Source organism: Varanus komodoensis, unplaced genomic scaffold, assembly GCF_004798865.1.
Source record: "Varanus komodoensis strain SLA01 unplaced genomic scaffold, ASM479886v1 scaffold3, whole genome shotgun sequence".
Lineage (NCBI taxonomy): Eukaryota > Metazoa > Chordata > Lepidosauria > Squamata > Varanidae > Varanus > Varanus komodoensis.
In genome coordinates, this window is record NW_025335761.1 from 25075928 (window position 1) to 25102465 (window position 26538).

Genomic DNA, 26538 nt, shown 5'->3' on the forward strand with positions numbered 1-26538 from the left:
TATGTACTATTGTATTTCAATGTATTTTATCATGTTGTAAGCCGCCCCGAGGTTTCGGCAAGGGGCGGCATAGAAATGTTATAATAATAATAATAATAATAATAACAACAACAACAACAACAACAACAACAACAACAACAACAAACACTTAGAGCATAACCGTATGCATGCTCAGACAGAAAATGTGCTATAAATTCCATCTTGCCCCAGCCAGCGTGTCTGGCTGAGAATGCGGGGAGCTATAGGGCCTTACTCTCTCCATTACCTTTAGGCCCTAGTCTCACTCCCTCTCTCCCCCTCTGTATGTATATGTATGCAGAGGTCTCTAACCTTTTTGAACCTGTGGGTACACTTGGAGTATTTGAGAAACTGCTGTGTGCATCACACTACAAAATGGCTCCTGTGGACGGAGTGGCTACTCACATAATGACTACTATGGGGTCTAGCTAGTCCAAAGTGAGCTAAAGAGGAGGGGGAAATAATGAGGCTGGGAGGGAAAGGGAAAAACAAGACAGAGATAATTTGGGCAGTAGACACATTCATGGCCAAGCCCCCTGTCCTTCCAATACCAGACAGCTTCTTCATATACATTTGAGCAGAAGAAAAAGGAAGATGGATGACTCATACTGAGTCTGACCAAACACAGGTTAGAACTTACTATTATATTGCAGTTTTGGTGTCAAAGATGGAGTTCTTTCCATCATCATTGCATCTTCCCAGTGTTGTTCAGCAGAGCTTTTCTGAGTGGTTCATCGCCTGCCTTAAGCCTAAACAAAGGAACCTTCAGCAGCAGCTGTGTCAAGTTTGGATAGGCTGTCTGAACTGGAAGTTGGAGGCTGAGGTGCCATCAATATGCAGAGGACACCCAGCACTAGCTCTGCTTTTCATTAGATCCAGGTGAAGAAGTGGCTGTTCTGAATCAGTGCCTGGGCATGGTAATAGGCCAGTAAACTGAGACTCAACACAGACAAGATGAAGGCAGTGTTAGTAGATGGTTTGCCTGCCCAGATGAGTGATATTCAACTTGTTCTGGAGGGCTTTCATTCCGCAAAGGATCAGAGCTGTAGTTTGGGGCACAAGTGAACCTAACAACTTTTACTTAGTCCATAAATGAGCTGAGATATATGACCTACATCCTTATTTCAACTGGGATATCTGGCAACTTCTTGGCCAGAGTACTGCAGTGTGTTACTTGTGGGGCTGTCTTTGCAAATGGTCCTTGGTCAGCTTGTCCAAAGCAGAGAAGCAAGAGTACTCGAGGAGACTAGCCAGCATGATCATACTTCACCATCTGTGCTAGCTGCCAGTCCATGTCCCGGCCCAATTCAAGGTGTGGTAGTAGCAATCAAAGCCCAAATGGCTCGGGGCCAGATTACCTGAAGGATCTTTTCCTCCCATACATGCTTGCCCAGATCCTAAGATCATCCTCAGCAGGCTTCCTGTGTGAGCCCTTGCCAAGGGAAGTCAGGTAGATGTCTACTGAGGGAGGGCCTTTTGTATCGCAGCAACCCAGCTATGGAAAGAACTTCCCAGAGAGACTCACCTGGCACCTACATTGCATTCTTTCAGAACTGCATGGGCTGCCTCCTCCGAGGTCACAAATGCGCCTTGGAGGGGAAAAGCGGGGCACACTGGGTGGTGGGTTGAGAGGCATCTGAGGACTCAGACATTGGCTCGTGCCCTCAAGCGCAGTCCTGCTCACCTTGTCCTTGGTGCACAGAAGCCTGTGAACTTGGAGGCTTCTGTGCATTGCATGTCCTGACCAAGGTGCATTGGTGGTGATCTCCATCAGCATGCTTTACGCCGGTTTTTATCTAGAGAGCTTTTTCGACCAGGCGAGGGAAGGAAGGCGTCTGAGCCACCAGTTGGAACCCCTCACCCCACTCCCGAGCATGCCCCCCCTTTTCTTCCCTCCAAGCCACATTTGTGACCTTGTTTAAGGCAGCTGGAAGGATTTGTTCCACACCAGCTGCAAGGGAATTTGAGTAAAGGTTTAGTTTTTGGAGTCCCAATTCCAAGGTCATAGTGTCCTAGAGCTAGGATTCAGAATAAACCCATGGACCTCCCACCACAACAAATAAATAAAGTAACTATTCTACATATAAAAATTTCTAGGCAGCTATAGGGTTAAAGGTGCATATTGTGTCCAAAGCAACTAAATAGATAACTATCATATGGGAAAACACACACCTTAGGTACATGATGATGCTTCCTATATGACTTCAGAAGAAGCCTCAGGCTTTGTCCTTAAAAATTAACACCAGCAGCTGTCTTCAGACTTCAGCTGTAAATACAGTTCCTACACATACCTAATTACCTGTTTTTAAAAAATAAGCTCCACATAAATCTATCTGTGATATATATTTCCAATTCAGGAAAGGGACTTGGTTTCTTGTTGTCAGAACTGCACCCGAAATTCTTGGGTCAAACTGAAGCATTTAAGACTTCAAAATGAGGCTTTTCCTGTAATATGGAAAAGTTTAGAGGGCCTTTGAATTGCTTTGATCAAACTTTGAAATAATTTTACTGGATTACTATTGTACTGAAAGTATAATTTATAGTAGCTGACCTAAGCTGCTCTTTGTATAACGGCCATATATTAAACAATCACAGGAAAGTAAAAAATGCAAGAGGAACTAAATCTGCTCTGTTTATTATTTAGCTTATAATTGCATCTTCCTTATTTAATCTTTTGAACCCTGGAATGTTCTTAATAATAACCATTCAAATAATATTTACTATACACAAGAGAGAAAACTTTAAGTAATACTTTTTGCCTCTCCAAACCTTGTGTAATAGGTGACCTTTCCCTAACCCAAGAAAGGCCTATTTTAAACAGATTGTGATAGATACTTCCCCTGTAATGGGTGGATTTGCTGCCAAGGGAACTTATTGTTAGCCATCCTGGTGCACTGGACTCTGCAAGACATTTCTAGTTCTCGTGCCACAGCAACACAATGCTAGGATGCTACGGTGCTAAAGGTCTTTTTACTGACTACATCTGAGCACATTAAATGGGAATGAGAATCCACACTGTGGATGACTGCATGGGGGGCATGCCCATGCTTTTGGCAATATGGATCAAAATGGCCCATGCTGTAACCTAATTTCAAAGCGCAAGATAAAGCTATCAGCACATCGCCCTATGCACTGTAATACATGACACATGTCTGTCAGGGTGATAGCCTACAAAATTAGAAGTGAACTAGAGACCAGTTGCCAAATATTGGGCCAATCAGTTCGAATTGATACAGGGAAGACGGCTTTTGTCTGCATGCAAATAGATCATGGTTAAGAGTTGTCAGGTCTGTTTGCTGCACTGACACAAGAATGCCTCTGCTGATTGAATTCTATCTCAAGGCCTACACCCAAGAGCCTGAAAGCTTTTGTTCCCTTGCCCATGGTTCCTAGTCATCCAAATCTCCTTTGCTTTATATCTCACTTCTGGGTCCTGCACCATGTGGGTGGTTCTTCAATAACTTCTAGTTTTCGCTATTCCATGGTTCTGCCACCCATTATTTCCAGGTTCATTAGTTAAGAGGAACATGTGTGACTGAGGCGAAATCAGATTTCTCTAGGAATGGGTGTAGTTGGCACACTAGTCCCAGCTGTGCAAATGTACTTCCAGCCCCACCAAAATCTGGGTATCTAGGTTCAGGCTGAAATGAGGTGTATGTGCAAACTGTGACCTTACTCTTCAGAGGGAGCACAACCCCATCCAGCACAGGGTGAGCCCCTATTCCTTATTTGCCTTATGATTAAACAGGAGATCCTCTGTCCTAGCTGGATTCTGCTTCTGTTTGTTTACCCTCATCCAGTCCAGATACTGGTTCAGTCAAATAGTGATTTAGGTCTAGAAGAGGTTCCTTAGATTCAGAGAGAAAGGCAAGATGCAGTTGTGTGGCACCAAGATAACACTTTGGACCACCTCTCTCAGCAGTTTCATATATGTGTTAAACAGCATGGAGACCAAGAGGAACACTACAAGTCCTAGTGTTGAACAGGAATTTGAGAGCACCACCTGTATTGTGAAAGCTGTATCAGAAGAACTGTGAGAAGGTTATTGCAGTTCAACAGGTACGTAGCATAGTGAACTCTCACAGTGTCCAAAATCCAAAACCATTTCTTGATGGCCTGGGAGGCCCTTTCTGACTTGCTCTGTTTCTGTGTTTGATAGCATCCCAAGGAATCATGGCCTTCTACTTGTCAAGAAGCTCACCAGAAATAATTGTCTTGATTCTATCTTCCCCAACAATTCTGTAAATTAGACATGCCTTTGCAGTGAGAATGATGCCGTTTTCCTTGCCAAAACAGATTTGGTAGTGGTGGGATAGAAGAATCGGAAATCACGCCTTGCCATAAAGAGCCATTCCCAACTCCCATTACCTCTTAGCCATCATCCCTGTGCTCAGCTGCTTTTATGAGGCAGGAAGGGCACGGGTCCAGCACTCTAGTGCCAGGTGGACCTCTTTAAAGATTCTGTCTACTTCCTTGGTCTGTTAAAGCTACCTGCACAAGTAGAGGCCAAAGTTATTGGCCCAGTAGACCCTGGAAAACTACTACCAGCCTGTGTTTGCAGTGTTGGGCTATTGTCTGAAAAACCACAGGCAGTAGTCTCACTCCACTAAATTTTAAAAATATTTGTATACTGTTCATCAGCCAATGGCTCTCTGAAACAGTTTACAATGCTTTTAAAACTTACCATGCACCTATAAATAAAATATTTAAATACATACCAAATAAATAATGCCAACAGTGAGTCCCGTAAACCCGATGCACAGACCTTGTCAATCAATGTATTAAGCACATATTAAATAAGCCTGGGGGCAACGGCAAACCAGAATAAAAAACATATAAAATACAAAATGAATATAAAACCTAGTCATTAAAATATTGGGAAAATAAAAAGGGTTTTGCCTGGCACCAAAAAGACAAAAACGTTTGCACCAGGCGCACCTCTTTGGACAGCTGATTCCATAAGTGGGGTGCCACCATTGAAAGGGCCCTTCCCCTTGTAGCTGCCCTCCCTATATTCTGTAGAGAGGGCTCTCAGAGAAGGACCTCTGACGATGATCTTAGTGCACCATCTAACAACCTTTGCATCCATTTACTTAATTCTACCCTTTCTCATTTGAAGTTTTAGGAAGAATATTTTTTTCAGAATATCACAAAGGTAATTAAGGTTGTAATCCTAAAATTTACTTACTTAGGAGTAAGTCCCATTTAATGCTATGGGGCTTACTTCTGAATAAAAATAAATAGAACTCAGTTGTGACTTGGTCTTTGGCAAGCAAGAATGAACCCATGTGAGCCCACACCTCATTCCTGACGAACTGAGGGTGCCTGGGTTTTCTTTTTTCGATCTGAAGTTTTCTGATTCATTGTGAACAAATGCAGCAATTTCTGTGGCTTGAGGAAAGGCCTTTTTACAGTTTTTGTAAGAGCAGATGCTTGGTAAGTCTATATATGCCAGAATGAACATCATTCAGTTTTATGCACACTTCTGTTTTCTTGCTTGGCATAATTCATTTGTGCAGACTGCAGAATACTCTCTCCATAAAACTGGATTTGGCTATAATGTTAAGGTTCTAATGACTATAGCACTGTAAAAAACCCCCTGCAATCTTTTTTTCTTAACTTGTAGGCTTGATGTTTATATATGATAAAGGAAAAATACATACACGTTATTTTGCAACATAGAAGAGACATTAGCATATTATTTAAAAATCACTAATGTTTAAAATAATTTTGGTGAGGTGAGCCTGTGAAAGTAGAATTGGAACACTTCAACGGCAAGTCTTTATGAGTGCTTTGTGCTACTTCTTACATGATTATTTAGAAATGAGCCTATATAAAGTCAAAAGGTTTGATTGAGGATACCAATACAGGCTCCCAACCTGTTATGTTATGGAAGGGTGTAAATACCAAAATACGAGCACCTCATTTTATTTATCTTTCCCGATCATAAATTTAATGTAAAATCCAAACAAAACAAAGATTAGATGAGACTTGAGCAGGATTTTCAACATCTGTGCAAATAAATTTAATTTATTCCAAAGAGAGGGAGAGAGAGAGGCGTGTTAGGCCATTTTATAAAGGCTGCTGTTCCAGATTATTTCAAACAGCAGAATGCAGATGTGCTACCTTGAGCAAATCCAGCTGTGCCCTTAAAGCCCACTGCATTTAGGCCCTTCACAATTTCACTTCTGTGCTAGAATAGTGCTGTATTTCTCTTTCATTTCACCCTGTTCTATACTTGCCAGGGAATTGCACCCACAGTACTATTTTAATACACTATCAGCAAATTACATGCTGTGGATTTCACCCTCCATCGTTTATGTGCAAGCAAATCTGTGAGCCTGTTGCATCATGTTGAAGGGTGGAATCTATGTGGGTTACAGCTGCTTGGGATAAGGTCCTACTGAAAGTGTAATTTTTTAAAAAACACAAACAAATGGAAAAAATACTTCAAAAACTTAGGGCCAATTCCACCACCTGGATAACCCAGAGGTCTGGGAAGAGCACTGAGATTCTCCTGTGCAAAACAGTGTGCAGAGGGGCAATGAGAGCTGAAACGCTGTGAAAGATGCCCCTCACTCAGATTTTTGTTAACAAAGAAAAATGAACCAAATTAAAAAGCTACCTGTCTGAAAACAATACATTGTCTGGGAGAAAATAACAAGGGTCAACAGGGCAGAACCATGTAAAGACAGTGTTAGCAACTGTGGGAGAACACGAGTATCAGGAGGACCAAATACCTGAATCAATGGGAACAAGCTCATAACTCATCAAAAGAGTATGAAAAGGATGCGTATTAGATTTTGTCTTTTCTATTCTGCTGGAGCATGAAAGACATAGCAACATTTAAGTACTTGGCATATGATAAATTGGGAATTTCAAATAGGATATTAGAAGCCAAGACAGAGCAATTTAGATTACCTACATCCCTGAAGTGATCAACATATACCTCATGAGTGCTAACCTGCCCATGGATTACCTCCCTTGGCACTCACTGAGGGACCCTGCTTCCAATTAATTTAATCAAGGAAATATTAAAAAATACAGATGAGTGCTTATATATGCTGCAGAGTAAAGTCTTCACACTTTTCATGTCATTTCCTGGCAATGTTTGTGGCCTCCTATGTGCTCAGAGACCTTCTTAGAAAAGGAAAATGGCAGGCAGCTGGAAGCCATTGCTTCCCTTTGCAGCTGCCTGGCCTCCTCCCCTCACCCTGGCAAAAGAAGGCCTAGAAGGGACCTTGCTCTGGCCTTGTAGCATGAGGTAAAGCTCTGCATGATGCAGGGAGGGCTTGCAGGGCTGGTAGCAGAAGAAAGGCAGGGCTGGATGGGAAGGGTTGCAAGGCAACCAGGGCTGACCTGTAAGGAACTGTGAAGTGGCTGGGGTTGCGTTGGGTGGAAGGAAGTGGAGAAGTGAGGCATGGTGAAAGAATGGGGTACATGTTTATGTCTATAAGTGGATGGATCATTGTGGGCTGTGCGTGTGAGAGAAAGAGTTTGGGGTGAATTGACTTTGGAAAATGGTGGGAGACAGACACAGAGACAGTTGTGGGTGGTGGAAAAAAGTGAGGTGTGTGATGAGGCTGACAATAGGGGAAAGAGTAGATTGAGTGTTAGTTAAATATGGATTAGATTCTGCACTGGGATAATATATTTCTAAAGTATTACATTAATATTCTGCCCCTTTCTGCTCAGAAGGAATCCAAGGTGGCTAACCTGATCCTCCACCTGATCCAAGGTAGCTTACCCGTTTTACCTCCACAACAACCCTTTGATGTAAAATTAGGCTGAGAGTCTGGGACTGGCTCACAGTCTCCCAGTGAACTTCATGGAAAATGGGGACTAGAATCTGAACCTCCCAAGTTCCAGTCAATGCTTTAACCACTACACCACACTGACTTCCAGGGAAAATTAATTTTGGTGTGGTATATCAAGCTGGGGGAATAAATTTACTTGAATGTGGTGACTAATTACAAGAATAAGACTGAAGTTCAATGTTCCACTTTATTTCACTTTAAAATACCAACAGTAAAAGATCTACTCACCTTAATGTCTGGGGTAAACATTTCTGACTTAGAATTCCAAGACACAGAACAATGAAAAATATTTCTACAATTATCTGTTCCAGTAATTAGAACTAGATAAAATATTAAATGTCCTGGTTTTGTGCCCCAAATCCAGTAAGTTCTCTGTTAAAAACAAGCATTGCCAGATAGTATGTTTCCCTCCCCACCCCCACCCCCACCCCCATATTTGCTATATGAGCTTGGCACAATATATTTACTAAGTTTTGTATGAGCTTAATTTCTAACATTTAGCTGACAAAGTATGTGTGGAAGAAGGCTTTTTAAAAAGGTGACTTCATAATGGGGAGGGAAACTGAAAGTCACACCTTTTAGCCTCCACATCGCTTCTTTTGTTCAAAGTGCAAGGAGAAGCCATCCGGAAGGAAGAAAGATTATGGCTATCTATAAACTGTTTGACAGAGACAAAAATGCTGATAATGTTTGGGCTGTGTCTGTATTTCTTAGCTGCTTGCATCAGCAGAGGGTTGAAGTAAAACAGAAACCCTTGATGTGTTTGTCTAAAGTAGTAGTGGGGTGATCCCAGGCAGTAAGAGTTCAAATGAAGTTCAGGGCAGATGTTGCCAGTAGTTTATACTGCAGGAAAGTAAAATTGTTTCCGGATTCATCTTTTCCTCTAAATTTTCTTCCATCCTCATTGCTCAGCCATGCTGTCTCAAAGAGTAACTATGCCTGTAGGGAAGCAGTCTTTAAGCAAGATACCACGATTGCGATGACAGTCCAACTCCTCGATGAACCCGTACCAATAGATAACTAGTCCTGGACCAAACCTGTATTAAAAACAAAAGACATAAATAATATGTAAACTTAAGTGCACCTACATCATGAGTACATCAGGACATGAGGTTATGAGCAATTCATGCGAACTTGGGAACACAAAACAAAACTTATGTAAACCCTGCAGAGATGTTTTAAGCAGTTTAAAATACACTCTATGTGAATATCTGTTTAGTTTTTCTTTGATGGCTCTATTCATTCTATAAATCCGTCAGAATTGATATTTGGGGTGTTTTTATTGCACAGTAATTCATAATAGGCCAGCAAGACTTTGGCTGCAACTATATATAATTACTGAATAATATTTAGAGAAGCTCTGCATTATTTTTCTTTCCTTCTTCTCAGACCTGACATTTCAGGATTTAAAAAGTGTGCCTGTGCATGCAAAGCTGATGACAAAGAAGTACTCACTATTATTTGAAATATAATCTCTGCAATGAGGGATTACACAAGAAACTATCAAAGCAAAACATAGTTTACCACACGTTTTTATTCAAAGAGACTCCATGTTGTGCCTCCGGAATCCCTCAGATATTACTGACTGATCCCCAGTAGGCAATCTCAGGAAGTAGCCCATGGCCTATTTTACCCATCAGGAAGTTCAGACCCTCAGGCTGGGTTCATAAAGAAGTAATCACTATCAATCACTGTGTACAGCAATATGTTTTGCACATCAGTTTCACGTTTTTCCTACTGAGAGCACTTAATTAAAGGGAAGCACTACTTTTGGTGTAGTGTTGCAAGAATTTTACAGTGAAATCATAAATTATGAATGCTAGGGTTAGTAAAAGGATGTCTAAAAACAGAACAGCCTTCTATGGTCTAATGTTACAGCGGGCTGTACAATGTGAGGCCAAAAGCTCTTTCTTTCAGTGATTTATTGTATAGTACAGTGAACTTGCCAAAAACAGCCATACAGGATGAGCTGTTAAGAGACCGTATGTACAAGTTCAATGGAATGTCACGTCATGGTGTGCACACCAAGCTGTATTCAAGCCAACATGGTATCCAGCCTTTGTTAATGTTTTAATTATAATGGAAGTGTCTCAAGGGAGCCATGGCAATTTACATGCCCTCCAAGTTGATAATATAGGTATTCAAAACTGCGGGCAGTACCAGACTGTACCAGGGTTGTGTCCCACACAAAAGGAGAAGAAAGTCACCACCCATGTGTAATGAAAAATGAAAGGTATCATTAGGGACAAAACCTAGTGGACCCCCTTGACCATTTTGGGTGAACAGAATGCAATGTCTTTATTCAACTTCTTACTTTTGCCACCTCTGAATTTGTAATTATTACCATCCAATATTTTCAGCAGCAGTTGCTCTGTATAGCTTAGAAATCACATCTTTCATTCTAAAACCTCAGGTTTCACAGAACAGGCATTATACAGACTTACTCTGTAGATTCAGCTATGCTACATAATTATTAGTTCAGTGGACCAGATAGTATTTGTTGTCTATCACTCTGGCTTACATACTCCTCTTCCTCTTCTCCATTCTGTCCTCACAACAACATTGTGAGGTAGCTTTGGCTGAGAGTCAGTGACTGGTCCAAAGGGGCCCATTGAGTTTCAAGGTCCACCTGGACTAGAATCAGGTGGCAAAACAACTCTTTAACTATTATACCACACTAGCTCTGGCTGTAAAAGCTAATCTGGTCCTGATTTTATGAAGAGTGATGAGCAGATATGGAAACCAGTCATCTACCTGATTACCATGAATCACAGAAGGTCACTATTTTCTTTGAAAAACCACACAAGCACAGATCTGGAATGGTATAGCCAGGGACTTGAGGAAGAGAGCAGTATGAGGCTGACTATGTGGAAGGTACACAGAGAGGTCCCATTCCGAGTAATGGCTGGTACACTATGATCTGTGCGCAAGTGCAGAGAGGCTGTGAGAGAGGAAGGACTGATCCCATTGTCAATCCCTTTATCTTGGTGCAACTGCACGAACGGGTGGTGGTAGTGATGTGTGTGCATATATTATGTCTATACTGTATGAGTACATTCTTCATAGAGATCTCTGTGAAATTCAGAAACCAGAACATTTGCATGCTGCAATGCATTTGCCTTAGTGGAGAATTAATTACTAACCTTGTTCCCCAAAAAAGGTAAATGCTTCTACTTGTTAGAGTAGATGAACTTTAGTTGAAATAATGTATTTCAGCAGCTTGACAAATGACGCAGTTACTTTTATTGTTGTGTTTTAATAGCCATTGACTGGCTCAAGATGCCATTTTTTATAACATGCCCATTAATTTGATGTTGTAAGCCGCCCTGAGGCCTCGGCAAGGCATAGAAATGTTTTAATAATTAATTAATTAATTAATTAATTAAAGAACAAGTTCTGATTGGCCTGATTCAGACATAATGATGTTTTGTTCTAAAGAATGTGTTTCATGAGCCTCAAGCTTGTATACTCCCCGCATACCTGCTCCTCTTTTATGCATGACAAGATAGAGAAAATTTCCACTTTTGATCTAATCATACTTCCTCTTATGAACCATTAAAATGTGGTTTGTTCTGACTGCAGTTAGTTAACAAACCTGGTTATCAAATTATGGTTTGCGCTTGGTTTGTTTTAACCTATCATACTTGGAATACCCTGAGCTGGAATGTAATAGAGTACTGTGGCAGGTTTGGAATGTCAATGTTTTTGACCTCTTCCTTTTATGCTCAAAGAGGAAGGAAAGAAGTATGTAATGACTTGTACAAGCTTAGTCTCATAACTATAAATTGTGATTTGCAGTTACGCCTTAACTGGGTCACTGAGTCAACTGGAAGTTTGCATATTATGGGTCAATAATATTGTTCATTGCTTCATTCTGTGCTGGATGGAATGAAGCTTTTCATTATAGTATTCTTCTAAAATTAAGCTTCTGTATAGCAAAAGTAGCATATGTGCAACACAAATACAATCTCTATTCTAATTCATTGTTCAAAAAGACTTAAGAGAAGTACTTAAAACCAAAATTAACTTGTTGGCACATTTAGCATTTGGCACTGACTATCAGGAGCTCCTGCTGCTAAGCACTAATTTCTCTCTCATTAGCTCGCAGAGTCGGAAAATCACAAACAATGCCAGTAGTTAATTATTGCTGCCTTAATTTGAAAAGTCATTTAACCTTCTCCCCCCCTTTGTGTCAACGGGAAGCAGTAAAGAGGTCAAAGATAGAAGCAAGAACCACCCTTTTAAATTTGAGAATCACCACCATTTTTCATAGATGCATAGATGTGGTATGTTAAGAATCCAACTCAGGAGTCTAAATTACAGAGTAAGTTCAGAAACTTATTTATAGAGTAATGATACTGTTTAACAAATTGGTGACTAACCTTTCTTTTGTAGTCCCTTTAAAGAAGTTAGGCTTAGGAAAGCCAAATGCTGAAAATGTTTAAACTATTGCACATTGTAAAAAAAATAAGTGAGACTTGAATTCAGTATCAAAACAACAGACCTGTTTGAAAAGAAATATACATCATATGCTCCTGTGTCAGAGAGATGTTTGGAACATTCAAGCACTGATCAGTCAAGGAGACAAAAATAATAAAGATGCAATGCTAAGCATGTCTAGACAGGGAAAAAAATCTTACAGTTCCCAGCATTACTAAATAGACACAAGATTGCGGTTTAAGAACATTTTTCAAACTGGGTATTTTCTATCTTTAAATAGTTACAAATATCAGTGTTGGCGTACAAGGATAACACTTGTTTGGGATTTTTGGTCATGGTTATTTGACTTACTCTTGCTTCAAAATCTACAAGATAGGACAATCAGCATGTGTGTTACAGTGGACTTTACGTAAACATGCAGAAGTGCCTGTGTGCTGCAATATGAAAAAATAAAATTGTATTATCAGACTAAAACCTGTTCTTCAAGTAACACTAAGCCTTCACTTGATGCTACACACATGCTCACATGCCCCACATCATGGCCATGAGGTGATTAAGGTGATAGGACAGGATAAAAAAAGCCTTTAATAAATAAATTCACACAATTCAAACAACAATTAAATCTTAAAATGTTGGAAAAGAATAAAGTGTCAGTGCCAGGTGCACTTCTCTGGAATTAGGAAATCTGGTTAGAGTTGACTACATTTTATTGAAACAGTAAGAATCATTAACCATGGTATGAAGTTGGCTTATATCAAAAGATGATAATTAACATTAACTACAGTTTGTCCAGGTCTGGATGTATCTACAAACACAGTTAGTTGAAACAGAAGCAGATACTGAGTGGCTCCCACTCAGTCCTGCTGGTCTAAGCACTCAATGAAACAATCCTTCTTTGCTGGTCACCACAACCTATTCCCTATTACACACCCATGTGCACAGCTGGAAATGTGCCAGTTTGCCAACTCCATATTCTGCTGACACTATTTTCATGTACCATCCATGTACATCCATTCCTGAGGATATCTAGGAAATTGTGGCTGAGAGGTTATTATATAGTCCTGTATGTGGCTGTATTATCTAGCCCTGATGATGATCTAAGCAAGTTTATGAAGTGTGGTACAGATTGTGCAGGCCACAATGGACACACAAGATGGCATGTATCAATACATGTTTGACACATGACTTCTAGCTCACCATAGCTCCCTATAGAGTGCATTCTCATGTGATTAAAGCAGTTTTCAAGCAGGTCATGGTGACCCCATTGAGTCTACTGACTAAAAGGAAATATAGAAATGTTTAAGTACTTAACTATCCCAAATTTTCCATAGGAAAGTTCAATGACAAAGAAATGAATGCAATGCATTCAACACATCATATTACATAATGCTAATAATCCTGCATTTTCATGCCTTCCTGTATAGGGAATACAGGCAGCCTTGAATTTTAAAAGTTAAAAGTTGCATCAGCCTATACCCAAGAGGGCCAGATTTTCTGCAGGTACAAAGCAGCCGTGTTCCCTTGATTCTCTGCAGATATTCCAAATTACCCTAAAACCTTGTTTTGTGTCTATTTTTGCAACATGTAAACTTATTTACTTTATTTAATATTCAAAATATTCTGTGTAGTTTTCAAAAACTGCCTAGGCTGGTTCAAAATCCATAAATTGCTACTGCCATATCAGAATGTATGGATATAAATAAGCATGAATTTTTTTAGAGCAAACTTGCAATACTTTTACATTAAAGGGAGTATTTTCAAACTCGGGACATGGGTGAAAGGTGACATTTTTCATAATCATTTTGTAATCTTGTAGTCCATTTCCTAAACCAATCATGGAGTTGCCTATAACTCAAAAACATGTTACCTTCAAGGCAAAATACAGATTTATATGTTTTGGTCAGGCCTGTCACAATAGAGCAGGAGGCCAGCAGGATAAAAAGAAGCAACTAGAATGGTTATACTTGATAAAGGAAAATAATTGCTTCGTATGTGTTTTTACTATGAATCCACTGATGGGCCTAATTCACAAGAAATGGCACATAGCATTTAAAGGTTTTTTTAAAAATCAAATACAGTTCCCAGGAGAAATGCAAGCTTAAGAGATACATTACCAACTGGATAAAATATATTTGGCTGGTATCAAACAGTTCATGGATATCAGTGATTAGAGATCCAGCTGCTTTAGAAGAAATAATTCTTGTTCGGCACACTGTCTGGGATCTCAAGAGCCACATAGTTAGGCATGCCCAAGGAGACACTGAACTTGTCTTCTTAAACAGTTTCTTATTCAGGCCACATAGCAAATCTTTGACACAGCATGTCGTCTACTGTTCAAAGAGGCAAAATATCCCACGGGTATCCCAAGTCTTGTTCATTTGCCATCATCTGTATACATAGCAGGGAACTATAGCCAATCCTGGCTTTTTGGCATTTGCAAAAATGTGTTTGGTTTGCATAAGGATAAGCTTGCTTTTAATATTCATTGTATTTTTTGTCTTAAGGCCTTCTGGAAAGGCCCTTTTATTGAGACTGCCACCTTCAGAGGTGAGTTTGGTAGTGATTGTGAGAGAATGGGCAGCTTTGCATAGTACAGTAATCCCCTATGCACGTGAGTTAAATTCAAACAGATTGGATTATTGTACCCCACCTTTAAGATTTTGTTTGTTTTTTAAAAGGGCAAATCACCCTTTGAAACAAAATCTTCAGTGCCTGTGGTCCTGGGCTGATCTCACTTTCCAAGTCTGGATAACCCAATGGCACGGTAGCAGGCTCCAAAACTAAGGACCGCAGATACAGTTTTTGGAGGAATGCTGGGAGGGCCCAGATGTCCTTCTAGTTTTGTTGTTTACCACTCGTCGAGAGTACCTTGAGAAGTGGCAAAACGAGAATTTTCCATGCAGTGGGAGGCTTGTAATTTAAGAGCCATACCTACTTCCCTACATTGGGGATTCCCCAAGTTTTGAAGTGTCTCCCCCCCCCCCCGCCGCATTACTAGCTGGCAAGACTTGGGAGTCACCTGGGTTAGCTGACTTCCTGCAAAGAAACGGGCTTGTGCAGTGAAAAGGGGGAAACAGCCCCTTTCAGCAAAGTGGATTTTCCTGCAGTGCTACATGGAGCCCTGCAATCATATTTTGTCACCATGGCTGTCTATGTTGTATTAAAGAAACCAGTCCAAGTGGTGTTAAAAAGCTGGGTCTCCTCAGGACAAGCAGCAAGTTAAAAACAAAAAAAGGATAAAAAACCCCCTGTGATATTGAGTGCATACAATCATGCTCAGTATCAGATTTTTTTTTAAATAGCAAGCAATTGTTGTTTTCATTGTTGTAAGCCACACAGGGAGCCCAATCATGGGCTATGGTTACAGCACATAAATGGAAATTATTAATAAATTTAATAACAATTGTGGCCAACCCCCCAAGGTACCATTGGATATCCTTCAGGGGGCACCCCAAATTGCAAAAACCATCTTTAATGGTGGCATTTGCACTCTGAAACAGAGAAAAAAAGTTACACTATGGCCAGCTTGAAATCTCTTGCCATGGTTAGGGGAGGGATTTAGAAACACAGAAAAAAGTGAGTCAGAAGGGGCCTCCAGGGTGATCTTGTCTGAGACCTGGCTCCAGCCAGCTCCACTTATGTAATCCCCAACATGTGGTTCTCCAGTCTTTCCTTGAACAGCCTCATTAATGGGCCTCAACCAACTCCCTTGGAAGCCCGTTCCATATCTAGGGGCCTTAACTGCCAGGAAATACTTCCTGACATCCAATCTGAAGCCCGGTCCCTTGAGCTTTGCCCCACTGGAACATGTCCTGCCCTCCACTGCATGGAAGAACAGGTCGTGGCCCTCTTCCACATGACATCCCCTCACCTACCCATAAAAAATCCTCTCAGAGTCTCCTCTTCTCCAGGCTGAAAAGACCCAGTTCCCTCAATCTTTCCTCATATGCCATCTCTCCCAACCTGGCTACCATTCTTGTGGCCCTGCGCTGAACTGATTCTCACCTAGCTATGTCTCTGCTATAACGCACCAGAGTTGTGTAGAGCAGTATCAACAGCTCCCTAGATCTGGAAGCCACGCTTTTGGCTATACATCCAAGGGTGGCTTTTGCTTTCTTAACCACCACATCACTCTGCTGGCTTAGCCTGCTGTTGCCAAGTGCCTGAAGATTCCTTTCACTTGCCCCCCATCCTGTACATGTGACACCTATTCCTGGGTGCCAAGTGCACTTATCCAAATGGAATGCCATCCTGTTGTCCCCCACCCACTTTCAAAGCCTGTCCAATCCTTCTGGATCTGGATCACCTGCTCCTCACTTGTGGCCACTGCCCCCACTTTGGTAACAAGCATTTCTCAGCTGTTCCCAAGTGCTGCTTTGGTTCCTGGGACCGGCTAGGAAAGACCGTCACCCACTGTACTCCTGGTTAGAGCAGTATGCATTTCTGCCAGCTTGCCCAGGGGTCTCTTGTTCTTTGGATTGCCCATGGGTTGTTTTGTTGTCCGGGTTCACGCAATACAGTGAACCAATGTGAGTTAATTAACCCCTAAACAAGACATTGGCAGCTGCTGAATTTGGACACCATGCTAATCCGTAATGGCTTATAAACCATGGTGGGTTATCATGTCATGCAACCCCAGCCAGTGCCAATAACATCAACAGATTGCTAGCAATACTGCTGGCCATCTATTTTGTGGTTCATAAGATAATGCAACTGTGTATTTTGGAAATTTTTAAACAAATTGATTTTCAAGCCTGTCACAGTAAAATGTACATTGAAGAAAGATGACAAAACTCTAAATGAAACAACAGTTCAACTGATTACAAATTATATTTTACAATGGGACAAGAAATGCATTTGAAATGCATTAAATCAAAAAATTCAAAATTCAAAAAATAGTCTCCAGACATACACAGGACCTGGACCATCTTCGGCCCTGTATTTGTGAAGCAAATCCCACTGGCTTCGGTGTTGCCCTTTAACCTCCCCTTCCCATTAGTCCTTAATGGGGAATGTACTGGTGCACTGCACATCATCTGCTCATTACCACCAACTAGAGAAAGGGGAAGGGCTATAGCTGTGGGAGAGCACATGCTTGGTATGAAGAAGGTCCCTGCTTCAATCCTGGCCTTTCCGGATAGGGTTAGGAAACATTATTGGAGAGCCACTGCCACTCAGTGTGGCAATATTGTTCAGATGGTCCAATGGGCAGCATTAGTTAGTATAAGTTAGTTAGTTAGTTAGCAACTTCCTGCTTCTAGAGACCAGGTAGCATCACATCCAGTAGCATCATAGACTAAGCAATGGCACTGCTCCTTCAGGGCCCCCCATGGGCTATATGTAGCCCCTTGGCTTCTTCCACTCAAGCTGCCAGCTTGGAAACTCCATTTGCACAGGACACCAATATCCAGAGGTGGGACTGTGTGATTTTTATTTGCTTTTATTCATCAGCACATGTGTTTAATTGACAAAACTCTGCAGTTGATAAGTCACTGTAAGTCTAAATGTCTGCCATAATAAAAAGGATTTGCTGAGGAATAATAAAAACCCAGATGAATGGCAGCCCTTGCATCCTAGTCAGTCAGTAAAGTGGACCATACATTATGACACATCAAGACATAATTTGCTTACCAATTTTTAAAGCGGTGATGTTGAAAACGTGACTTGTCATAGAGCTACAGAACAACACAAATCACCCCCCGCCCCCGCCCCCTTCCAGACTAAATTCTACCTTGGAAGAAGATTCCACTGAAGACTCCTTTCCTCCACAAAACTGTTCCTTATTCCTTAGTTTTACTTCATATCCTTCATGACTCCTAACCTATTCTTGGAAGGCTGCATAAAAGCCCTCCATTGTCTAATTTCTCCAGGTTTCAAACTATATGTCATCATTGAGAAGAATTTGAAGCAAACATTTAGTTAAGCTTGTAACTGTCTGACTTTAAAGGAATGCCAGGCTGTGAACTGCCACAGTGACAGAAAACATGAAGCAAGATTTTGAGTAAGGTTAAACTGAGGTCCAGGCTGCCAAAGTGCTGGTCAACTCATCTTGCCATTTGGTGATTAATAGTTGTTTATTTTTAGAGCTTGAACTAACAGGCCATCCTGGGGCCAGTGCAAGATGATATCTGAATAATCTGTAACTGCCGTGTGCCAGCAGAAACCTTTTCCTTTTTGCAGCTGTTGATCTGGCTACAGGCCTTGCCAGAGCAGGAAGAGGTGCCAAACAAAAAAATCTCCCTCACTACAAGTGTCATATTGTGTGTCACACAGCCAAAGGTGATTCTTAGACAGAGTAGGTAGACCTTAAATAATGAATTTTTTACTGGGAGCCAAGACCAAAAGGATATTTGCTACAAGCTCCCTTTCCTAAGGTCAACTTATCCTTTAGCCAGAGGAAGTATTCCCCCTGCTGGTCCTGCCTGATTGATCTAAAAGAGTCAGGGCACAATCTATACCACATCAATACAGCTTCCTTTTACCCATCCAATGTTCAAGAGGGGATTCAGAACTGTTAATATCATTTCTTAAGAATACATTTAATGCATCTAGGTATGTCTCTTTTAAAGTAAAATTTACTTTAAAGTAAATTTAAAGTAAACTTATCAGAGTACTCTGATAAGAACAATGATTGTAGTTTATGAAGAGCTAAGTGAGAACTTTCCAACTAAAAGATGACAGTATAAAATACAGTACTGTTTTTTTTAAAGGCAAGCACAGAACTCAAAACTGAATTCCAGCATATCCCATCAAGGTTGCACTAGCAGTTCTTAACATACAGAAGATTCAAGAGCTAGGCAATGAGAAACAGCTGGTCTTTACACCCCTGCCCACACGCTCAGTGTGAATCCAGTGCAAATCAATACTGTCAGCTCTGACTCTCAGGTTGGAGTGCACCACTTTGGATATTTTTATGAGTTAGTGTTCACAGCCAAAAACACAAGAAACACTTGAATTTCATGCTAGTAGAATTTCAAACAAACAGAAATTCAAACAAGCAAAATTTTCGCCTTTACAAACTATCCTACTTGATAAAAGCCACTGCAAAAGGGACAAATTCTTTCTTTGAACCTGCATAAGATGTATACATCCTGTGGATAAATAAGATTCCTGTTCCTAAACCTGCCAGTCTTTAGATTCTCCACCTGCTCTACTTTTAAATTTACATTTTAAAGCATATTTTAAAAGCACGTCTAATAGATTAAGCATTATTTTTAACCAAGTTCAAAGGGAAGGGGGGAAAAAGCCTTGCAGCTTTGCTCGTGCTACCTGATTTCACTATGGCAACAGAAGAAAAATGGTAAATTCAAGAGATTAAAAGAGCTATAATTCCAGTTGAAGGAGTAAAAGTAAGAATTAAAATTCATTTCTAATTCTAGGTAATTCACACTATATTAAAACAATTAGTTACTTCAAAAACCCTCAGTTTCAAAAACTTCACAAGATATTATGAAGTAGACAGCAAAGTTTCTGTTAGCTTAGGCATTGTTTTCTCTTTAAAGTATTTATTTGCTCTTACTTAGCACACAAGTATTTAGCTGCGTGTAAATTTATGGAAATGCTTTAAAGAGGCTTTTGCTTTTAAATACTGTTCTTAAAAATACTTATCCACAAGAGTCTTGAAAATCCTAGGGGATGGCAGATTTTTGGATGCTTTCTTGATCATATAAAATTAAACTGCTGAAACTTTTTATGGTTTCCATGTGATTCTCAAGTGACACTGCTTTAGAATGCCACCTCTAACAATCAACTGACTGATCGTCTCTAAATCTAGGCTATGTGGAAGGTGATGATATGGCTAAGCTAAAAACAGAATGATAAAGAAAGATGTATTTAATTATTTTCTTCCCATCTTTGGGTAAAAAGGTTCTACAACAGGGATGGGCAATTTTGGGCCATCCATGGGCCAATTTCTCCCCTCCTGGGCCTACCATGGACCACACTCCTGCCAACTCATTGTTGAATGTTGGGAAAGAAGTGAGGAAATGATTATAAACAAGCTAAATGTGTCTGTTTTAAACTTTCATAATTTTCTATAGCAGTTTGCTAAGTGTAACAAAAACTGTTCATTCCCCCACTTTTTTAATAGGCATGGTGATGGCCACATGCAGCAAGCTATGTATAAAAGGCAACACTTAAAACACAATATAAGACAAGTATCCAAGGTACAATTAAATAAGTAAGCACCTTGGGAGATGCCATCTATACATACTTCCTATGTATAGGGTTAGGGCTTGTTTATGGGCAAAAGAGGCTTTATGTGGTGAATGTGTATATACTTGCTATTAAACATAGAAACAGAGTGAATCAGAAGGGGCCTCCCGGGCCATCTAGTCTGACCCACGGCTCCAGCCGGTTCTGCTCATGACATGCCCACCATGTGCATGTCTAGCCTATCCTTGAACAACTATTTGCTAATTATGTGCAGAAATAATGGCTGCATTCAGCTGATCTCCAAACCATGATTGTGAACAAGTGCTCTCACCTTCCATCATCTGCATGGACTTAACCCATTGATTCTTCTTTCAGTCAAATCAATGAATTGAGTTATGGCCAAAACAACAAATATCTATCTGAGTGCTCCATACAAACTAGGTTTACAAATCCAGATCAAACCATGATTTATAATGCTATTTTGGGGGTATGCTCAAATCATTGTTGTTTGCTTAGCACACAATAGCAAACCTGGATTTGATTAAACCTAGAAATTATTAGTTAAGTACTGCACATCTCAGGAGGGGAAGGGGAAGATAAGAGATTGCTGTTTTCCTCCCCCTCATTCATGATCTAAATGGGGCCAGTGAGCAATATCCCACTGAATTACTCAGTTAATGCAAATGAAGTTGTGCTAGCAGAAACTGAGTTCTGAGTACATGCAGGAGAAAAATCCAACTAAAGTTCTGTTTATGCATACACAGTTACACAAGCAGTTGTGCATCAGATTTGTACAACCTGTTGCATAGAGCTCCTGTGCAACTAGTGCAACTACTTACAGGTTGCACAAATGTAATGAGTGTTAGCTTGCACAACAAATGTGCAGTGGCACTCCACTAGCGGTAATTGAATTTGTAGAATGGCACCATCAGATACTGACCAGGGTCTTCCAAACGTTGTAAGGCAAACACAGTCCTAAAAACTGCTGTACATCCTGTCCTCTGGTAAAAATGCATCAGTTCATCTTTGTAGGCTTTTAGATTTTTCATGCAGATTTCCAGGGCTTACATAAGCAAATAAAGGGCTTTTCTGGCAAGACAAAGCATCTATTATTTTATTTTATGCTTGCACTATCCACCAATTTATCATTCCTTCCACATATGTCAAATTTCAGTTGATGTTTAACTTTTTTTTAACAAAAACAAATGTTCTAGTTCACATCAATCACTGATAAGGTGTTAATATGAGCCATTGATAGTTTATTGTGTTACCTGTCCTCAACATATCCCAAGGCTTCCAAGGCACACTGATAGCTCCTAAAACTCACATCAGGCTTAATTATAGATGCAGTGCACTGGCCAAAATAAAGAGGTAAGCAACCATCAATCTGTTCCCCACCCCCAATGCCTTTTGAAACTGAAATAGTTCCTGGGAGTTAAATTCAATAGTGTCATTCTGCTGACAGAACTGCTTCTAGCTACAGAACCAAGAAGGGGGGCAGTTTCATCCTCTGTGCACCCTTAACATTCTATCCCAAGGACTGAAAAACCCATTGGAATGGATATGTGGGCAGCTCACATTGCACTTGTGAGATTTAACCCATTGTGTACAAGCAGCTAGAAATTAACATGCTTGTCGAACTGAAATCAACATGTTACAAATGTTGGTGATATTCAGGTTTAGGATTTAATATTTACAGGGGCATCTTATAAGGGTTGTTTCATATAATAATTTCTATGTCATATATGGAATCTAACTCAGAGTTGCAACTTGTACCTGCAGTCAATTCTAGTTCCAGTTGAGTGTTCTGGGTTCTGAAGCCTTGCTTCAGACAAGCACAAAAACAAATGGAAATGCTAGAGTGGGGCATGCCAGTAAACTCACAGAATGGAGATCTGCCAGTGTCCTGATCTATAAAGCAAGCCTATTTGGGAGCTTGCTTTATGAAGTCCTCAGTTCTGTACACAAGTGGTGAGTTGGCTTTACGCAATGGAACTGGCAAAAACACAGGGGTCCCACCTGATACTACCCTCTGACAAATGTACCTGTATGAAACATGCTTGTAAGCATACTTGTTATAGTTGAAGCTTACATTAAAAAAATTTCAGCCATACACCTGAAAAAATAATGTGTGAAAAGATGTTCAGAAATTAAGTAAGTGGAGGAAAATTCCCTTCAGGATGCACTGCACTGGTCTGGCCCAGCTCCTATGAGGACAGCAGCTGCCATTAAATAAACAAACCATCATGTTAATAGGTTAAGTGTCTGCGCAGCTAAACTAATATAATCAGTGGCAGTAAGAAACCATACAATTGGCTGTTGGAAGGGCTAATCAGAGCTTCTAGTTTTCACAAGGGTAAAGTTTCAGAAAGATGTCGACTCTAGACCTTTTGACCTAGATGAGACCCTGTACATGCCAGCTTTGCGTTCTGGTAAACAGACTGGAACTCTGAGTGCAAATCAATAACATGTGCCCTTCACTAATAGAACACATGGCTTTAAAATTAAAGTGCAATGTGATCAAGTGCTTCAGGATATTTTAACAGTTAAAAGAGAATGTGGCCAGATAAAATGCTTAGGTCACATCTTTTATGTCTCCCCGCCCCGCATCTCCTCACTTAAAAACCTGGACAAATTCAATTGTATTGTATTTCTTTAAAATCTGCTGGAAAAACAAAAAGTTCAGTTAATTATTTCATGGTTGATTGATCTAGAGGAAATGAGAATGTTGTGTGTTTCTCTAAAACATATGCCACCTATTAGATAAATAGGCTTTACTATATTCAATGAACACCGCCCCCCCCCCCCAAAAAAAAAAAAAAGGAAAACATGACTTTGGAAATGCAGCAGTATTTACAAAGCGGAAAAAAGAGATACAGATAATTTCTAATATCCCATTTATATATCAGCTATTATGCAAATGCTCTCCCCATTTCTACACCCCCATAAACATATACCCACATATATATGGATGCATGTACACACAAGTGGTATGTTAATAACATCAGAATTCCTACTTAGAAGTAAGTCCCATTATGTTCAGTGGGTCGTAATTTCAGGAAATGTGACTGGGATTGCTGCCTTAACTTGCAAATTAAGAAATTTATATCATTTTCTCAGCAATATCTTAGGCCACTATATGACAACAGTATGAACAAACCTGGCAAGAATGGAGTAAGAGAGTATATTCTGGGTTGACTCTAAAGCTTTGTGAGTAGAAGAACAATATAAACTGTGAATCCCTTTGCCAGTCCTAGCAGAGTGGCACAATGAATCAAGCGTTGTATTATAGCATGTTAAACATGGTGAATAAAAAGATGCATATACATCATCATAGTTATACAGTTCTTAAAAGGAATTGTCCAAACAAAAGAACTTCTTTTAATGTGGGGGTTATTTTTTCCATGTAAAACTCTCCCATTCAGCTGGGAACAGCCTTTCCTTGATTGTAAGAGGTTTACTTCTACAGTAAGGGCACAACTAGATCCAAACCATTATGGGTTCTTGCATTTAATGATTAGTTTTGCTTTCAAGTATAAAGAAATCTATTCCCCATTACAAATAATTCATTTTTATTCAACCAGTCAGATTCATGAGGGAACTTAAGATGCAATATGGTTTCTTCAATGCTACCATAATAGGAATAATTTCATTCATGTGATCTTAATGACCTGCTTTAAAAAACAAGAGGGACACAACAAATTCTGTTATTTCAGGGTCTAAGGAACTCTGTGCCCTTATAACTCAGAGTTGCCCAAGTTGACCTTTTTTGCCACTACAAATCCTGTTAGATTACTTTAAAACCTCCTAACAGCTACTAAAAGAGGCTTATAATCCTGGGGCAAATGTCAGTTGTGCACTCTGTGGGATGCTTACTGATAACTTGCTCATGAGGTGTACTGTCAAACTGAAGCTCAATCCAGACAAGAATGAGATGCTGTTAGTGGGTAGTTCCTTTGACAGAAGGAGTTCAAGGTTGGTACTGCCCTTGAAATTGTAGGTTCCTTGCTTAGTGGTTTTCCCTGAGCCATCTTTGTCCCTTGAGTCTCAGATGGCATGGGATGCCATCTACCAGCAGCAATTGGTGGCCCAGATCTACCCCTATCTGGACAGGAACAGCTTGCTTTAAGTAATCTATGCTCTGGTAATGTTTAAGTTTGATTACTATACATTCCATGTGGGGCTGCCCTTGAAGACTGACTAATAGTGTTTTCTGATGTTAAAAGGTGTTAGAGATGCTCTTTTAGGTTGCTGGCTATGTGCTATCTCCTTTACCAGAAGTGGCATACCTGCATGCACCAGGTGCTGAGGAGCTTGGGCAGGAGGAGTGCTTGTACCAATTCTGCTGGAGGGATCCTTTAGCAGCTGGTTTGCTATTTTGTGCCTGAAACATATGAACTTCTCAATAGTTCGTCCTTTGATTTATCTTTTTCCAAGCACCCAGGTTGCCAAGACCTTCAGGAGCATTCTCAGCGCTAAAATTTTCCAGAATGATGTCTGTGTTTGTAACTGATCTGTGATGTCACATCCTGGCAGAGTATGCAAGACTAGCAGAGTTTTAATTTTCTGCTGGCACAAGGAGGTAGAAACTCTGCTGAGGTCTACACTGAGTCTAACACCTGTCACAAACGTGCAGTCACTGGGGAAGTACTTTGACTACTACAGAGCTAGAACTAAGACATCTGTATTAGATGCAAAGATGTGCACCTTGACAAGAGGCATAAATGGAGTGCAGGGTCATTTTCTGAGTGCCTCCTTTAAGAGTTTTCCAGTTCCTCTAGATTATTACCTTCTGTTGACACGGCTATAGTCCTCCAAAAAGCAATTAGGTTCCTCTCCATTTTGCATGCATGTTTTCTCTAAAAGGTATGCTGTTAGCCCATCTTTTGTTTTAATCTAAGATAGCAATACTTTGTTACATTTACTATATATGTGGAATCAGAGAATTTGCATTGGACAAGTGTTTCATTTCCTACTCTCTTTTTCCCTGTTTTTTTCCCTATTCCATGAAGGACTTCGGTGACATTTTTAAATATGTGTCAAATACCAAATGAACTTCACCATAATTTAAAAAATGTATAATCTAATTACTTGGTAAAGTGCCAGATAATGGCATGTTTTCATGTATGTAGGTTTTCTCATGGCTTGGAGTTCAGCCCTATCAACAAAAACTGTTAAGAATTTTGTATTTCAAAGTGCTGACTGAATGGTGCTCATGGTAGTCTCAGTTGTGAATACATAAGCAACATTGCTCTGATTTACACCAAATTCATTTGTTTTATTTACTTGCTTTCCAGGCTTTTTATTTGTTTGCTTTTGTATGAACATAATAGCAATTTGCCATAGGAACATATATACATAGGTTAATTATGTCTCACATATTATATGGCGTAGTTCCTAGGTAAACACCTGGTAGCACATGACAGTATATAAGCAAGGTATCTCCCATAGTTGTTCCTTCCCATCACTAAATATCTCATGGCTACCATCTGCCCCAGAACAATTATGGATAAGATACACACCAAGATTTGAGACAAGATGAGCTATTCAATCATTTATTGAAGATACGTTTTATACATCCAGGATTAGCAATATTACTTTGGGTTTTTAAAAACCTTCTTAGGGACAATTCCTAAGGACTCAAAATACACTGTTGTTATTACAAACCTCTAATGGTTTCTTTTGCTTTGGGTCAAATGCTCCAAGATACCCTCCTAGCTGAAAACATAGAAACATAGAAAACAGAGCAAGTCAGAAGGGACCTCCTGGGCCATCTAGTCTGACCTCCGGCACCAGCCGGCTCTGCTCATGACATGCCCTCCATGTGGACATCCAGCCTATCCTTGAACACCCGCACCGATGGGGCCTCAACGACCTCTCGTGGAAGCCCATTCCACACCCTTGGGGTCCTAACTGTCAGGAAGTGCTTCCTGGCATCTAAATGGAACCAAGGTTCCCTGAGCTTTGTTCCGTTGGAGCGTGTCCTGCCTTCCTCTGCAGGGGAGAACAGGTCTCTACCCATCTCCATGTGGCATCCCCTCACATACCTGTATGTCGCCAACAGATCCCCTCTGAGTCTCCTCTTCTCCAGGCTGAAAAGACCCAGTTT

At 40.4% G+C, this 26538-nt stretch overlaps 1 protein-coding gene and 1 long non-coding RNA gene across 4 annotated transcripts in view; both read right to left on the minus strand.

Moving 5' to 3' along the window:
• Positions 1–8280: 8280 nt before the first annotated feature.
• CDIN1 (CDAN1 interacting nuclease 1) overlaps positions 8281–26538 on the minus strand; it is a 175495-nt gene continuing 157237 nt past the window's right edge. For all 3 annotated transcript variants that reach the window (XM_044436870.1, XM_044436871.1, XM_044436872.1), the window contains one exon: positions 8281–8872. In XM_044436870.1, coding sequence (XP_044292805.1) covers positions 8758–8872 — 115 coding nt within the window. In that variant the 3' untranslated portion in view covers positions 8281–8757. The remainder of the gene's footprint in view (positions 8873–26538) is intronic.
• LOC123026821 overlaps positions 22312–26538 on the minus strand; it is a 14740-nt gene continuing 10513 nt past the window's right edge. Inside the window, exon 3 of the long non-coding RNA XR_006415391.1 lies at positions 22312–22324. This is a non-coding gene — a long non-coding RNA (uncharacterized LOC123026821). The remainder of the gene's footprint in view (positions 22325–26538) is intronic.